The 17,664-nt window shown below is 41.5% G+C and overlaps 2 protein-coding genes across 2 annotated transcripts in view; both read right to left on the bottom strand.

The window, feature by feature from the left end:
* LOC137209289 (leucine-rich repeat-containing protein 37A-like) overlaps positions 1-3,427 on the bottom strand; it is a 36,233-nt gene extending 32,806 nt beyond the window's left edge. The window contains 3 exon segments of the mRNA XM_067710804.1: positions 1,289-1,407; positions 1,675-1,862; positions 2,864-3,427. Coding sequence (XP_067566905.1) covers positions 1,289-1,407; positions 1,675-1,862; positions 2,864-3,322 — 766 coding nt within the window. The 5' untranslated portion in view covers positions 3,323-3,427.
* LOC137219629 (RAD52 motif-containing protein 1-like) lies at positions 122-13,426 on the bottom strand. The gene is made up of 9 exons (XM_067728511.1): positions 12,888-13,426; positions 12,327-12,513; positions 9,057-9,179; positions 8,514-8,682; positions 7,465-7,563; positions 5,344-5,429; positions 3,760-3,887; positions 1,289-1,407; positions 122-137 (listed from the first exon to the last, which is right to left on the bottom strand). The coding sequence occupies exons 1-7, from the start codon at positions 12,980-12,982 to the stop codon at positions 3,786-3,788; spliced, it is 861 nt and encodes a 286-aa protein (XP_067584612.1). The 5' UTR covers positions 12,983-13,426; the 3' UTR covers positions 122-137; positions 1,289-1,407; positions 3,760-3,785.
* Between the last annotated feature and the right edge of the window lie 4,238 nt (positions 13,427-17,664).

Genomic DNA, 17,664 nt, shown 5'->3' with positions numbered 1-17,664 from the left:
ACTTTGCTTTCATTTCATTTTACTTCTAATATTTCCAGCTTTACTTGGGGAACCATCCAAAGCTTCTGACTGTGGGAAGGTAATGTGTACCATTGTGTAGCTGGGATTCTCTTCCAAAAGGATTAAAAGTATTTTTCCTAAGGGTCAAAGGAGGAGGGAAGTGTCATGAGAAAGGAGGAGCATGGGCTTGCAGAGAGCCCCAAACTGGGGAGAGGAGACCGGGGCACTAGGATCATAGCACTTAACACTTCTCACCTTGTTTCTCCTTACCTGTAAAAGGAGACTAAAAATGCCTTTTCTGCCCACTTCTGGGGGAGAAGGGAGTAATACAACTAGTAAAAAAAAATTGTTTGGGGGAGTTCCCTGGTGGTCAAGTGGTTAGGACCCGGCACTTTCCCTGCTGTGGCCTGGGTTCAGTCCCTGATTGTGGAGCTAAGATCCCACAACTGTGTGTCACAGACGAAAAAAACAAATTGTGTTGAAAAATCAGCGATATTGTCTTTATATAACTAGCAAAGTGTTATTATTTATGATGTGCTCTAGATCAGCGATAGAGACCTGTATTCAAGCTACGTGGGCATGAAAGCACATTTTGGAAGTCACCAAGTTAGTGCCAATAAATCTAATATATAGAAAAATAGTTGAAAGCCCCTAAGTGTTTTGTGGATAGAAAAGCTTGATATTCAGAGCAAGTTCAGAGCTGGACAGTCTAAGAATGAACTAGCTCTCCATTCCATTAGAAGGGCTAGGTAGCAGCTTCTCGTTATGGAACCAGAAATCTCAGCCTCCAAATAGGACATAAAACAGCATCACTTGTACTCTTTATACAATTGCAGAAACAAACAAAATAAACAAAAACATATTTACACCTGTCCTATAACACAAATGGTACTTGAGACCTAATGTATATAAAATCAGTTTACAAACTGTGATGCACTCTATGAATAAGTTCTCATTTGCAGAGAGCACAGCATAAGATATGTGGCCATTAATGTTAATTCCCTTCCCGCTTCCATTCCTTTCTCTTGTCCCTTTATGTATGTGGATCAGTAACATTATTAAGCTAACAATGTAACTGAGCAACTATTAGCTTAATAATGTAATCAACACTCTGATTCTTACCAAGGAGGTAGTTCTTAGAAACTTAGGGAGCTGGAACTCTGAATGAATGAATTGAAATAATGAAATTACATCATTAATTTTAATTTTAAATTAATTTAAAAAATTATCATCACTGATTACAAATAAAATTAAATTAAAAATTTATTATCCCACAATTGAGACTCACCACAATGTGTGACTTCTGTCAGGCATTCACTGTCACAATGCATCTTGACTGTCTTACAGACAACCTCAATGGTATTTTTAAATTGGCAGAGGCAGCAGGCCATACGGCTAGGTAAGATCCTATAAACGGAAACACAGATAATTAAATTCGTGGTAAAAGAGTTACTTGAGGGCTTCCCTGGTGGCGCAGTGGTTGAGAGTCCGCCTGCCGATGCAGGGGATGCGGGTTCGTGCCCTGGTCCGGGAAGATCCCACATGCCGCGGAGCCGCTGGGGCCGTGAGCCATGGCCGCTGAGCCTGCACGTCTGGAGTCTGTGCTCCGCGACGGGAGAGGCCACAACAGTGAGTGGCCCGCGTACAAAAAAAAAAAAAAAAAAAAAGAGTTACTTGAGTAGGTAGAAGAGGTAGGCCAAGACCACCATAGACCAGTTAAAAAAGGAGTTCTTGGGGCATATGGACTGGAGAACTGAATAGGGGCCGGTTGGCCAATTGCTGCTCTTGACTGTTGTAAATAAATATAGAGGAGGAGAGAGGTGCCCAACAGAAGGATTAGGATGGCAGTAGGTATGGTATGCCTAGAAAAAAGGGAATAGGGATTAGAATTGGGTGACACTGATCTGTAGTTTAATTCAGAATTATCTCCTTCCAACCCAAAAGCCTCACTTTGGGTTGAGAGTACACAGGAAGTAGGCAAACTTCTAAGAAGAGTCTGAATAAGACCGCACCTTCTGGAATCCCTTTCTCAGTTCCCATTTGTGAGTAGTAATATATTAGAAGTTATTCTAGTAATAAAAAAAGCATCGTGTGGTTAAACAATAACAGAGATCGCATTGGCCAAATCCAGACAAAAGGAACATTCCAAAGAATAACATTATCATTATAATAAGGTATAACATAGTTAATTTTAAAAAAGCACATGAGTTCATAGTGATACTCAAAATGAAGTGGGGGAGCTCTTCTGTATAGAATAATGTCAGCTAATAAATGCAAAATGGATGATAGAATAGGAAACTGTCATCTTGCAACTATCAATGTAATAATGGATTCAGACAGAGATTATCATTGATGCACAGTTGGGTGAAGAGTTGTTTGAAAGTAGGATCTTCACTGGTCCCAAAGTATCACCCCACAGATTATTTATCAATTACCAAGGGGAAAAATAACTTTACCATGGAGAGATATGGAAGAAACCACCTTAATCAAGTGATCAAACTTAGCACTGGGCCATCCTGCTGGGATGGACAAATTTCAGCTTCCTCAGGGGGTTCCGTAGGTTCATCTGGGCACCCCCAAAAATCCCTAGGTAGGCTGTCCTCAGGATAAATGGCATCCATACTGGGATCTAAATAATCACCCTGCAACTGTCGTTCTAGACCCTGAGTGTTTTTTTGAAATTGGCCTATAGTTCCAACAATAATTTTGTCAAGCCGTTGATGCTGAACTAGATCTTTCTTCAGGTTTTGGGGTGAAACAATAAACTTCATTGGTGTTGAGCTGTTACTACCTAGAGGTGGAACAAGTATTTCAAATCATTAGTGACCTTCAGCCTCCTCTAGACCTATGTGTTTAGTCTTACTTTTGTGTCGAGAAGGGAGAACCAAGGGCTGATTCTGTTCCAGTCTAGCACTGGAACTGCCTCTGGGAGCTTTTGATGTTGGGTTTGCTTGTTATTCAGATCCTGATGTGGAACAGCAAACTGATCTGGCCCTGTAGGCAGCTCTCCAACCGAATCCGTGTCCGGGTATGGAACCCCAGTCTCAGTCAACTTCTGATGAGGCAGGGCCAACATCTGGACTGGAGACAAGGACGTTAAGTAATTAAAGCCCCCGGCTTCTGCCAGGGGTGTAAGGGCATGGGGCAATTTGGGAGGAGGGTCTGAGGCCTGTGAAGACCAAGCCTCTGTCAGCCGCGGGAGGTTGGGGGTCACCTGGACGGGCCCAAGGTCCCACTCCGGAGGCTGAACTGCCTGGACTAGAAGCCACCGTCCTTGCCATGTGAGGAAGAGCCGTGACAACCAATGGCACAGCCGGGACATAACATGCAGCGGCTCCAGGGGCAGTGACCCAGGCCAGTGAGGAGCCGGAGCCAAATCCTGCGTCCGAGCTGAACCGCTATGCCAGCGCCAAAGCGACGGCTCACGTTAGCAACCGCGCGCCCCACCCCCGCCTAACGTCCCACCCGTTATTTATGACGTCTTTAGTTACGCCACCGTTATTAGGCTCATGCGGAGATCCAATCCGTGCCGACATAGTGGGACTTTCTCCAAGAGTCCCCAGGACGCAAGCCATCCTTCCCCCTGCAAAGGTGACAATTACCTTCCGCAGGGCCCTCTTCCCAACCCCGCCCTGCCCTCCCTGGCCCCAAACAATGAGGCGGGATGTGGGCTGCAGACCCGAGTGGCCCCAAACTCCAGCAGCCCAGGGGTTGAGGGGGGAGGGAAGGATGCAGAGCTTCCCGAGGAAACCAAAGGACCTGGCATTCTGGGAAATTCAAAAGTGCTAGTCCAGTTCTGGCAATCTGAACTCTTCCTCCTCAAAGCTGAAGTCTGAGAGACATTCCTGCTCCCTTTGGCCACATGGCTGACAAGAAAAGTAGCTGACCTGCAAAATGAGCACCAGTTAGGGTGGCGGGAGGGGAACACACCTTACAATTATTCTAAAATGTTGACATTTCCTGCAAACTCTCAGTATTCACGTCTCATTATTCATACACCACTCTATTATTAGGGGGTCACCACTGAATCAGGGATGACTCCAGAACATCTGAAGGAGGAGTTTGGGCAGGTGAGCAATTCATTCTGGGAAAGAGAGTCTAAAACCACGGCCCTTTACATTACTATGGAAAACATCCCCCATCCCAACTTTTCAAAACAGAGCCATTAATCTAGAAAAAAACTACAGTGTCACTTTTCAGAGGTCTACCCTGTGTGCACATATGGAGAAGACACTTAGAATATTAAAGTCAGCATGTTAAGTAATTTTCATGTTAAGTAATTTTCTTGAAATACTGTAACTAGCACTCAGTTTAATTTCTTCACAGTCCTTTTCATAATCTATTTAATTTTAGTCCTTTTTAATTGTCTGTTACACCTTTAACACCTAAACTCCAAGAGAGAAGGAGCTTCACCTTATTTCCAGTGCCTAGCACATAATGGTTTCTAAATGGAACTGATTCCAAGATTGGCCTCATTTAGGAGTGGATCTGTTGTTATAATCAGGTTTGCAGAATCTTTAGTATCAATACAGAACCCTTTCCTCTCACATTTCATAGGAAGCTAGACTTCTTAAAGCACAAACATGGATACGTTTCAAGTTTCCTTGACTGATTTAAATTGAATTAAAATAATTATTTTATACAGGAAAAAACTTTCAAAATTTTTACATTTTTCAGAACATAACCACCTTTTCTTTCTCTACTTTCTTCCCTTCAAAACAAGCTTTGCAACATTGGGGTGAGTTAAATAATCAGAAATCTAGCCAAAAATTAAGCACTCAGTGACATGAAACACATTTTTTGCTCCTTTTTAATAAAACTCCTATATGCAGTACATTAATGTTTTCTTTCAGAAACTACGTTGACCACTTAATCCCTAATTTGACGCATCCATATAACTGGTTTACAGGAAGGTTCTTTGGCAAAATATTTAACACAAGATATATATGAGATGCTGAGATCTGGGTAATACACCTTACTTGAAAGGCATGAATTGTTTTTAAACAGTGTAGCATAATCACACTTAAGACCATAGTTACTTTGTTCCCAAGTCCCTGCAATTCTATTTGAGGGGAGTTCTAAAGGGCCTGTGTCTTCTCCTGTGTCCACACGTAGACGTACACTGGTGGCCCTCAATCCTGCTCTCCAAACTTCAAATAAGGGGCCAGAGACAAGGCCCAGGACTTGGAAAAGTCCTAGAAATTCCCTGCCTCAAAAGCAGTTTCACCTTTTCCTAAGTAAGACAGAACTGAGTAGATATGCTGAAGTCTTCCACATCCTGCTGGGTGTTTTGAATTATGGCTACACTGGCTGTGTACCCCTTGAGCTTTTATCTCCACATACTTGAATTAAATCCTGTAGTCCCTCTTCGGTTCTAGCATCTGTGACCTCTTCACAGGGTCTATATGCCACAGCCGTTTTACCACTTTCTGTAATAAAGTTAACAAGGATCAATTCAGAAGTTTTCTTGTTCTAAAACTTCCTATATACAATGGTAGCACCGACTAATTAGACATTCTTTTGACTTCTAAAAACAGAAAATAAGACCATTTTCCTAGAAGTTCCCTCATCTGACACTTCAGTTTTTATTATAATTATTTGTGAAGACATATATAAGAAGTATCAACTTTATGATAAAGTTTTCAAAAACTTTATGATCTTAGAAATAAGAACTAAGGGGATTTCCTGGTGGCACAGTGGTTGGGAATCCGCCTGTCAGTGCAGGGGACATGGGTTCGAGCCCTGGTCTGGGAAGATCCCACAGGCCGCGGAGCAACTAGGCCCGTGCGCCACAACTACTGAGCCTGTGCTCTAGGGCTAATGAGACACAACTACTGAAGCCCACGTGCCACAACTACTGAAACCCCAGCACCTAGAGCCCGTGCTCCGCAACGAGAGAGGCCACAGCAATGAGGAGCCCGCACACCACAATGCAGAGTAGCCCCCACTCGCCCCAACTAGAGAAAGCCCATGTGCAGCAACAAAGACCCAACACAGCCAAAAACAAATAATAAATTTATAAAAAAAAAAAAAGAAATAAGAAATAAGGAATAAGGACATAGAAATTAAAAGCTGTGGAAACAAAAATGTTCAATCAAAATACAAATAAATAGGAAGGCATTAGGTGGGAGTCAAAGTGAGTTCAAACCTGGGAGAGATACCACTGGACTATAACAGATACTTCCTATTAGAAGCAAGGCAAGTGCCTACTCCTTGGGACCAAAATTCTACCAGATACAATGAACAAAGCTTTGGAGACAGAGACAGAGAGAGGGAGCATTTGAACACTCTACTGGTAGAAACTGGCCCATGTACCCTTTGGACAATACAGCTTTCCTCAAGGCAAGCTAGAGCCACCAGGCTTTTTGGTCTAAGGAGTTTTGGGTACATATAAGGAGTACCTTGGCATATTAGGCACAAACAACCCAGGAATTTAGTTTGGTTCTTAAAGGTTGTTACCCAGATTTGACAGCTGATGGAGATTCTGCCTGACGACCAGAGAAGTCAAACTTCACTGGAAGGACTGCCCAGGCTGGAAGGCCAAGACCAATCAAGGGTCAACTCTTACAAGCCAATAAGGTCTCTGACAACTTAGCTAGGATTTCTCAGTCTCTAAGCCTGCAGGGCTGTGAAGCAGGGGAGCAATTCTGTTCCGGGAATCTACTAATCATAAAGTTTCCTTTGGGCACAGCCTGTGACATTCTCACCGCTGTATAACTCGATAGGGAACACAATCAACGCTATTCAATAGCATGACCAGTTTCAAGGCTCGCAAAAACATAGCCGATTATTATATAAGAATCACATTCACCCAATACATTAGAAATGAAAACTGAAATTCAACTGATTCCAAAAAGATAGCCTAATAAACACTTCAACAAGAAAACAACGGTAATAATAATAGTCAATATACTTTGTCTGCTTACTATGTTTCAGGCATAGTTCTAAGCTTTTTACATTCATCATCTCATTTACTCTTACAATATCCCCCATTTGGTGGTAAGCTGAATTACTAACCCTATTTGCAGATAAAGAAATTGCAGCTTAGAGATATTAAATACCTTCAAATATCTCTGGCTAGAAAAACCTACAATAGGGACAACAACAACAACAACAAAATCTAAGAGACAATGTTAGGACTCAAACACAGGTGTCCAAGGCTTATAATCACTACACTACTCTGTATGATAAGCAAGCAATTGAGGAAGAAGTGGATCAAACACTTTCTGTATGAACTGAGGCAAGTCATTCTACATCTAAACACTGGGGACAATAATATTTGCTGTCGTTCTTCTCATAAATGCCACGAAGAACAAATTTAAGACTGTTGCTGTGAAAGCATATGGGGAATGAAAGAATATGTAATGTTTTAGATAACCATTATATTCATCGAATTAACTTTTCAGATAAGTTTATTTGCTCACTGAAACTGAAGCACTTCAACGACAATCAAAAAAGTCTTACCTAAAAGCACAATCAGTAATCTCTGAAATGCAACTGTCATAGCTTTCTGAATAGCAAGCTTCTGAGTTATCTTCCTTCTCATAAACAACAATAATGACCCTAAATCCAACCAAAACAGATGAATTTAAAACGCCTATATGAATAACTGATTTCTAGATTATATGTTTAAAACTAAAAATGCATCTGTGATTCTTAGATCATTACCTTAGTGATTAAGGGCAGGCACAACACTGGGCTACGGGTGAATGTCTCCGTTGCAGGTATACCCTGGCATGGCATATTTTTACAGCTCAGATCTATTCTGGAAGTTCCTAAAATACTAGACGGGAAATGCAAACTAAAATCGTGGCAGAAATCTCATATTACAGATTTCAAATGGACAAGCTTAGGCTGCACTGCTACAGACACTGCTCTCCTCTGCGTAAAGGGCTGGATTCATACAATGAGATAGATTTGGTTGTAGTGCAGATGATCTGGCCTCTCCTTCACCATCACCCACTCACGTGAATGGTGGAGCCTCCTCCACCCCATTCGATAACAGCCCTGCCTCTGACTTAAAACCGTAAGCCCAAGTGCCATGGATTCTAGGAAAAAACTCAGTAGCAATTGGAATCCCCTTTCTAGGGATCTACATTTACTTTTTCCGCTCAGGCCATTTTATAGGAGGCAAAGGACTGAACATTTACACATGAGTTTATTTCAATCTTCAGACAATGATTTTGTTGAGATAACTGAAGGCCAGATTACATGTGTATTTGAAGAATTATTTTAGCACAAAACAATTAACCAAACAAATAATAATAATAACTAATTTTCCCCCCTCCTAAGCTTCTTGGCAGGCAGTGAGTTCTAAAATTCTAAAGTTTAAGGTGCTGTCAGGTATTGCCTAAGATAAAAACCTATATTGTCGGGCAGAAAAGTTCTGCCCAGGGCTTTAGTTGCTTAGAAAAGGTGATGATGTATCTGAAAAGTTGAGTTTCAGAAAGAAAGGAAAAAAGAGAAATCCCACTGCCTCACCTCCCCACACACACACATACTGGAAAACAGACCTTCCTCCAACTTATCCAAAGGTTCCTCAGCCATTCCAACTCCAGGACTCCTGCACTCGTGGGAGGGCAACACCACCTGTAAAGCACAGAAGACCTTCAGGCTTTGCTTCTGAAGTTGTGTCACAATATCTTCATTTTCCCTTTCTTCAAGGTTAGAAAGATCCTGAAGCTGTTAGGATTTTGAATTAAACGCTAGACTTCAACATATTCTTTGTTAGAAATAAAAGATAAACTCCAGGAATCCCAGGTAATAGTTTAGGTATGCTATCCCTTCAAAATCAACTGAGACTTGCAAATGAATGACTAGATATGGACAACTATTTTTTATGATATACCATAGAAATACTGGAGAAAATTATGGACACCACCATCCAAGTCATTGAGATTATCACTAATTCTAGGTGGAAGGCCAATGCTCAGATACTTCCATGTGGAAGTCTCTCACATCTCCTCCCCATAGCCATGTTCTATTCTGCTCTGTAAAGTCTAGGAGTTCGATGTTGAAAAGAGTCTGGTTAGTCAAAGAAAGTCTACAGAGTTTACCTTAATGATCCTTTTTGACCACTCATGGAAAACAAAAATGTAATTTGCCAATTCTTGGCATCTGGAGCTGTTTACGGCAAGTGTATTATGATGAACCACCTTATGTCTGGTGCCAAGACGAACCTAAAGACATAAAAGACTTAAAACTATCACAACCCTACATAGAGATTTATTTTGGATATACCTGAGATTTATTAATTCCAATTTCATAGAGTGTTTGTGAAGATTAAGTAGGACATTTTAAGCAATGAGTTCACAGTGAGTCCTAAATAAATGTTATTTATTATTTTTAAGTCAGTACTTTTCTGCATCATTTCCAGGGCCCCTGATTAACAGAAGGTTCCCTGACATCCGGTGGTGAAAGTGATGATGAAAGCATCCAAGGAAGCCCAGCAGAAGCCTATTATGGGGCTGGGGGTAAGCAAAGGAATGGACTGTTTTACTCATCTCATCCTGTAGATCCTGCTTGAGAATATGACCTGAAGAGGAGACAAGATGGACCTGCCACTGAATTAGGACCTTAATCTGTAGCACCCCCTCCCCAAGTTACTAACCCCTGTTAGAAGAGGGAATATGTATACCTCTATAAATGTAAATAAAGCATCAAAAAGAATTAGAGATACATCTGCATTAACAGGCTTCTTTGAGAGTGCAAATATTTCCAGTCTTAACTCTCTAAAGAACTTACATATTACTGTGGATTTTATACATCACTACTTCTTTCTGAAACGTCTATTTCCATTTGAACAGGGTGTAGTATATAAATCTAGTCATAAAAATTCAAATAATACAAATAAAATCAAAGCGTTGTTAATTCTTTGTTGATTTGTTTGTGCATCTTCCTCTTTCACTAGTTTATGAGCTCCTTCAGTGCTTGAAGGAACCATATATTATTCTTTCCTTGTTACCAGAAAGAAGAATACATATTGGCATATAATAGAGGAGTGATGGTCTGTTGACTGAGTGAATGAATGAGTACATAAGAAAATGAAGTTACTTTCTCCAACTGAAGCTGCCTGCTGGGAAGGAGAAATGAAGATTAATTTTTAAATATTGAGTGTCGCATGGGATGCTAGGCCCTGTACGGTGAGTCATAATGGAGCTGTCGTGGACAATTAGGAAGCTTCAGAAGGGCTTGAGCTCCTGGGTAGTAGAGACAGCTGACATCTGGGATAACCTTGCCACAGGTCTTGCTGGCAAACCTTTCCCTTCGTGCTACTAAGAAAAGCTCAGATACATTAGGCCTTTCCTTGGTTTTATTTTAAGATGTTATTCTCTTTTCTGTATTTATAAAAAACACAGGGGAAGTAAGATAAGAAGTATGTATACCTGCCAATGAATAAAAGAACACATAATTGGAACTTCCGTGCTGGTGCAGTGGTTAAGACTCCATGCTCCCAATGCAGGGGGCCTGGGTTCGATCCCTGGTCCGTGAACCAGGTCTCACATGTATGCTGCAACGACGAGTTTGCACACCAAATTTCAGGAGCCTGCAAGCCATAAAAAAAGGAGCCTGCCTACTGCAAGTGGGGAGCCCACATGCCACAACTGGGGAGCCCTTGAGCCGCACCTAAGGAGCTATCTGCTGCAACTGAGATCCAGTGCAAGCAAATAAATAAATAAAATTGAAAAAGAACGCATAAGTAAAGTAGGGAAAAATTTCGGGATTGTGGGTAGTAAACTAAGGCTCTGCATTAAATATACAAATCTAATACGAATGCCCTTTCCTCTCAACTCTATAGTGACTTGGAGAACATTTTCTTCATTACGCTATCAGTGACGGACTATATGCTGTGAAAATCTCACAACCTAAGCTTATGGAATGGTCTTTATGTCCAATATAAGAAAAGTACTCATTACTCACAACTGATACTAAGTAACTGTTTCATAATCTTTCCAGGACCATCTGTCATATCTGAGTGGTACGTGAAATGGTCGCAGGGTCCGCAAATAAAAGCATGTCTGACAAAAATCATTTCAATCCCAGGGAGTACAGCCAGGATTGAAGAGGGTGTTAAACAGGGTACAGAACTGAGAGTTAGTGTACCTGGAGTCACATCTGAGGAGAGTTCTCAGATTCAATAAAGGTGAAATCAGTGAGTAAAGAAATATGGGTGTGAAGAGGCAGCAAGGTCAGTAGGAAGTAGCCAGAACAAGAAGCCAATCAGAGAAGACACACAATTATAAAGGGAAAGGTCTGGGAAGACTAAGCCTCACTCTCTTATTCAGAGGAATTGAAAAGGCCCTGAACATAATGAAATGTTAATTCTGGGGAGGTAAAACTGGACGGCATGTTAATATGGAATAAGGTTTCTACAATGCACTAAAGAATATTTACCCATTTTCTGGAATCTGAAGTGAGTTCTTAATAGGCAGTTTGAGAGTGATGATGATGATGAAGCCTCCTTTATCTTACATCTGACAAAAGTTTGTCAAGCTCGGGACTTCCCTGTTGGCACACTGGTTAAGAGTCTGGGTGCCAATGCAGGGGACACGGGTTCGATCCTTGTCCGGAAAAATCTCACATGCCGCAGAGCAACTAAGCCCTTGTGCCACAACTACTGGGCCTGTGCTCTAGAGGCCGTGAGGCCCAACTATTGAAGCCCGTGTGCCTAGAACCCGTGCTCCACAACAAGAGAAGCCGTCGCGATGAGAAGCCCATGCACTGCAAGGAAGAACAAACTCCGCTCGCCACAAATAGAGAAAGCCGGCATGCAGCAACAAGACCCAACACAGACAAAAATAAATAAATAAATTCATTAATTAATTAGAAAAATTTTTGTCAACTTCACATATTTAAAATCCACATAAATGTATATATAAGTAAGATTCTTGTGAAGATTTCTTAAATTAAGGGGCAGCAGAAAATGACATGGGGTTTAACATCAGTTAAGTTTGGGTTTGGCCTCTAGTTTCCACGTTTACTGTCATGAACCTTAAGTAAGTCACTTAAGCATCCTGAGTTCGAGTTTCTTCATCTAAAAAAAAAAGAAAGAAACAACTGGGGAACTGGGGGAACAGTGGAGCAGTGCATGTGAGAGCATTCTGTACACCACAGTGCTGTACAAACGCTGGCCATTATTTTTGTTTGTCGGTTTGTTTGTTTTTTCCCTGGTAGCTTAGTTCCCAGACCAGGGGTTGAACCCGGGCCCTCAGCAGTGAAAGTGCAGAGTCCTAACCAGTGGACCACCAGGGAATTCCCGATGGCCTATTAGTTTTAAATTCAGCACTTCATCCCAGTAGAGCGAAGAATTCCACATTTGGACCCACCTTCACTGGAGATGTGTGAAAAAGCTGCTTCTGGTCGCATGGCTTTTGGGCTCTGTGGGCATCCCTTGCTGAGTAAAACTTGATGATGGCAGAGAACCCAGGACCTCCCACTGCTGCGTTTGGGAAGAGTCGGACCGAATACAGAAGGCCAAACTGAGAGAAGACTGTAAACAGAGAATGCTTTAGGGTGGTCTCACACTAAGTAAGTGCAGTAAATTTCAGGCCTAGGAAATCAAACAGCTCATTCCTTTATATTCCCCCAGCCCTTCACCGCAGGCAACTGTGGTGAGCCTGTAACTCCAAACACTTCTCATTTCATGAACAAGGTTCCCTCTGAAATCCTAAGCTTCGAGAAGCATTAGGAGGCAATTCCTTCTGTTGGGGACTAACTCTCAGAAATCTATGGGGGTGAGCTAACTGCTCAGGTCGTCTCTAGAACTAAGATTCCTCTCAGCAGAGACCACAGGCAGATGAGGTACTGAAGCAGTACCCCGGGGCGCCCAGTTACTGGGGCACGGGGTGTCTTCCTCCACCCTTCCCTCCCCTCCGGCTCGGCTCAATTGCAAAGCCTCGGGGGTGGGTCCAGAGCTCAGCTCCCACACCAGCAAGGTTTTGTCACCCTCGATGGGAACCGCAAAAGGTACCAACTGCACCATCCCACCGTCACCGCACGTGCGCTGCTCGGGGTGCAAGCGGACTACGCTTGCGCATGCGCACCCGTGCTTTTTAAATACTTAGTGCCAATAAATCTAATATATAGAAAAATAGTTCAAAGCCCCTGAGTGTTTTGTGAATAGAAAAGCTTGAGATTCAGAGCAAGTTCAGAGCTTGACAGTCTAAGAATAAATTAGCTCTCCATTCCATTAGAAGGGCTAGGTAGCAGCTTCTGGTTATGAAACCAGAAACTCTCAGGCTCCAAATAGGACATAAAACAGCATCACTTGTACTCTTTATAAAATTGCAGAAACAAACAAAATAAAACTATATTTACACCTGTCCTATAAGACAAAGGGTACTTGAGACCTAATGTATATAAAATCAGTTTACAAACTGTGATGCACTATATCAATAAGTTCTCATTTGCAGAGAGCACAGCATAGGATATGAGGCCATTAATGTTAATTCTCTTCTGTAGTGGGATAACTGAGGACATGGAAAGGAGACGTGACCCATGAGCCCCTCCGCCAGCAAACTGAGGGCTGGCGAATAAGCCAGAACTGCAAACAGTCCTGATTGCTTTGAGCCCCCACCCCCACCCCCTCGGCAAACCGGGGGCATGCAAATAAGCCAGAGTTGTGAACAGTTCTGGATGCTTCGAGCGCCCCCCGGCAAACCGGGTGCCTGCAAAAGAAGCATTGAGTGCTTTGGGCACTGATCCATGAGATGTCCTCAGTATAATCAGAGTGGTGGGAACGCAAGGAAATGTCCTTGTGCTACTTCAGTACAATCAACATAATGGTGGGAACTTTGTGCTGTTCTTGCGCTCAAGGACGAAGCACGGCAGGTGCTCACGAAAGCCAATTATTGCTTGTATAATCAATAAAAGCATATGTTGCTGCTTTGGCATTTCTGGAATGTTAAGAAAACAAGTCTTAAAATGTAAACATAGATAATGCTTTAATAAAAGCTACCACAGCAAGACAGACGGCGCTGTTTTGCCTGAGCGAGCGGCAGCCCTCTCCTGCTGTGCTTTGGCACAATTCATCTCGTGTGATGAGCTTACTTTCGGCCCTGTCCTAAGAAACTACAACATTTGGCGCCCGAACAGGGACCTGAAGGTAAGTAAGTAATCGCGTGATCGCGGGACCGAAGGGGAAATTGGTCCGCTCAGAGTAAGCGAAACCTTCGGCAACAGTAGAGTAACTGTAATGGGGAATTCCCATTCAGTAGAATTCCAATACAGTAAACTCCTGAAACAGTTATCATGGATTTCAGGAGGAAAAGTGAAACAGGAATCTTTTGATGAATTGTTTGCACTGGTACATAAACATTGTTACTGGTTTCAACCTACTGGTCACAACCAGTTAAATTTAAAAGTTTGGAAACAGGTTATGCGAGCCTTAAGAAGAGCTCATCAGCATGGAGACCCTATATCTGTCCGTGTTTGGTCTCTTTGTAAATTAATTTCCCTTGCCCTGAAACCATTACAATCTGAAACGAAAAGTGACAATGGGGCGCGTCCGAATTCTGCTCCCCATCATTCTGCTGCTTTTCGTACTTTGTTTCGTGAGTCTCCTATAGAGGACCTTCCTCCGCCCCCTCCTCCCCTTGTGTCTGAGACAAGAGAGAATTTTTCGGATTCCAGTGATGAAGGGGCTTTTTATGATGGTAATAAAGATCGGAAGCAGGTTAGCAAACAAAATGAAATGCCACTTTCTCAACAGAATGAGATTTCTGACATACTTTCAAAGTTAAAAAATTTGATGACTAAACTGGGAGAAAATAAAAGCAATACTACTACTCCTTCATATCAGGAGCCATGTCCTACTATTCCTTCGGCTCCTCCTTTAGAATTAGCAGCTTATCCTGTTGGAGCCTCTCGTCGTTTCGCTTTCCTCTAAAACCTGAATCTAATAGAATATTGTTGGAAGAAGAGATGAATAAACAAGAAAAGCAATATTCTAAATCATTTTTTGCTTTCCCTATTGTTAGACAAGCTATGCCTGCTAATGATCAATTTCCGAATGGATATGTAAATGTTGATTATAACCATCATGATATAAAAATTTTAAAAATGTTAAAATAAGCCATTAATGCATATGGGATGCATTCTAATTATGTTCAAGGACTTTTGTCTGGGTATGCTACTGAAAACATGTTAATTCCTCATGATTGGGAAGCGATTGCCAAAACTGTTCTTGAACCTGGACAATATATGCAGTTTAAAACTTGGTGGAGAGAGGAAACTGAAACCAAGGCAAGGACTAATGCGGTCCGCAATCCTCCAGGGCCACTTTTAGATGAATTAATAGGAGCAGATGCATTTAGTAATCTACAAGCTCAAACTCAATTTGATGATTTACGAATCATTCAAATACGTATGTGTTGTTTACGAGCATGGTTACGAGTGGAACCCCCTGGAAAAACAGCACAATCTTTTACTAAGTTAATGCAAGGGCCTGGTGAGCCTTACACTGATTTCTTGTCTAGACTGCGTGCAGCCATTCAAAGAGCTGTAGCACAAATAGACATGCAAGATTTATTATTACAATCTTTGGCTTTTGAGAATACAAATTCTGAATGCCAGAAGGCATTGCGGCCTTTACGGGCTGTAAACGCTCCAGTTGAGGAGTATATAAAAGCTTGCCATGATATTGGATCTCCTACTTATCAGGCCAATTTACTTGCAGCTGCCATAAATGAAGGGTTGAAAGATAATCGTATTAAATGTTACAATAGTGGAAAGTATGGACATGTGATGTGAGATTGTCGAAAAGGGCAAGGCCAGATATCAAAACAGGCTAAGAATGAGCAGCTACCTGGTATGTGTCGCCAATGTGGTAAAGGACGACACTGGGCTAATAAATGCCGTTCAAAAAGGAATAAGTTAGGAAATCTTTTGCCTCCACGAGATAATGTCTCGGGAAACGGGAAGCTAGGCCCAACCCGGGGCCACAACAACAATACGGGAAAAGTGACAGTAAACTCTCAACAGTATCCAGTAAGCAATGCCAGCTTTTATCAGACATTACAGGACAGTCTCAACCTCGGCTCTTAGTTACTGATCTCATGCATGCTACCAGCGGCAGTGCTGCCGTTGACTTAATTGCTCCTCGAGATTGTATCCTTACGCCAGCAGGAGGAGTACACAAATTAGCTACAGGAGTTTATGGCCCTATACCTGCAGGAACTGTGGTATTATTATTAGGACGAAGTAGTTTGACTCTGCAGGGTGTAACAGTTCATACTGGAGTTATTGATGATTATAATGGAGAAATTTCTATTATGATTTCTGTTTCAAAATCTATAGAATTTAATAAGGGACAAAGAATTGCTCAATTGTTATTGTTACCATATGTAAAACAAGCAGCCGCCCCCGTAAAGCGTACAGGGGGGTTCGGCAGCACGGGAAAAAATGTTTTTTGGCAATCCTTTCTCAGTGACCAACGTCCTCAATTAACGATTACTTTTAACAATAATGTAAAATTTACGGGCCTTGTTGATACGGGAGCTGATGTGTCTATAATAAAACAGTCTGAATGGCCTTCATATTGGCCTTTAGAAAAGGTGGAAGTTACTTTTACAGGAATAGGAACATTGCATATGATTTGGCGCAGTAAGGAATTGTTGGGATGTAAAGGCCCGGAAGGACAAAAAGCTGTGTTGCAACCATATGTGGCCAATATTGGAATTAATTTATGGAGAAGAGATATACTACAACAATGGGGAACCTCTGTCTCCATACCAACAATTTCCCCTGAAACAATGCAAATGATATCAAATAAGGAATATGATTATTTGCAATTAAATGCTACTGAACCCCAATATGTAACTAAAATGGGGAAAGATTACACTGGGCTTGGATATCCAAATTTAGTGTAGGGGCCACTGCTCAAAAATTTGCATTACCATTAAAATGGTTGAAAGATAACCCTATATGGACAGAGCAGTGGCCCTTAACTCAAGAAAAATTACAAGCATTACACCAATTAATACAAAAACAATTAATAGCAGGACATATTAAAATATCCACTAGCCCTTGGAATTCACCTGTTTTTATAATTAAGAAAAAATCAGGTAAATGGAGAATGTTGACAGATTTACAAAAAATTAATGAGATTATTCAACCTATGAGGGCATTGCAATCTAGAATTCCATCTGCTGCAATGCTCCCTCGCAATTGGGAACTTATAATTATAGATTTAAAAGACTGTTTTTTTACTATACCATTAAAATCTCAAGATTGTGAAAGATTTGCATTTACTGTACCAGCCTTAAATCAAGAACATCCAGCTCAAAGATTTCAATGGAAAGTTCTCCCTCAGGGGATGTTAAATAGTCCAACTATATGCCAATTTTTTGTTAATCAGCCTCTGGAGGAATTACGTCACATGTATCCTGAGGCATGTATTCTTCATTATATGGATGACATTTTATTTGCTCATCCTCATCAACAAACATTACAGCAGATGTTACATCAAGCAGAGTTAAAATTTAAAGAATGGGGTTTACAGATAGCTCCTGAAAAAATTCAAAAATGTGCTCCCTGACAATATCTTGGACAAATTGTAACCAATACTCAGATTATTCCTCAAAAAGTACAAATTAGACGAGATTCTCTTGTAACATTAAATAATTTTCAAAAATTATTAGGAGATATTAATTGGTTACGTCCTAG

The sequence above is a fragment of the Pseudorca crassidens genome, chromosome 2 (assembly GCF_039906515.1).
Source record: "Pseudorca crassidens isolate mPseCra1 chromosome 2, mPseCra1.hap1, whole genome shotgun sequence".
Taxonomy (NCBI): Eukaryota; Metazoa; Chordata; class Mammalia; order Artiodactyla; family Delphinidae; genus Pseudorca; species Pseudorca crassidens.
This window is presented reverse-complemented; position numbering and strand designations above follow the sequence as displayed.

What these genes read in the sequence shown, in the direction of transcription:
- LOC137219629 (XM_067728511.1), bottom strand. Translation starts at nt 12,982, where the DNA reads ATGGTGCAGTTGGTACCTTTTGCGGTTCCCATCGAGGGTGACAAAACC. An exon ending in CCCACCCCCGAGGCTTTGCA is followed by an intron (nt 12,514 to 12,887) that starts ATTGAGCCGAGC and finishes GTGTGAGACCAC; the next exon opens with CCTAAAGCATTCTCTGTTTA. An exon ending in GACTACAGGATTTAATTCAA is followed by an intron (nt 3,888 to 5,343) that starts GTATGTGGAGAT and finishes CTCATTTTGCAG; the next exon opens with GTCAGCTACTTTTCTTGTCA.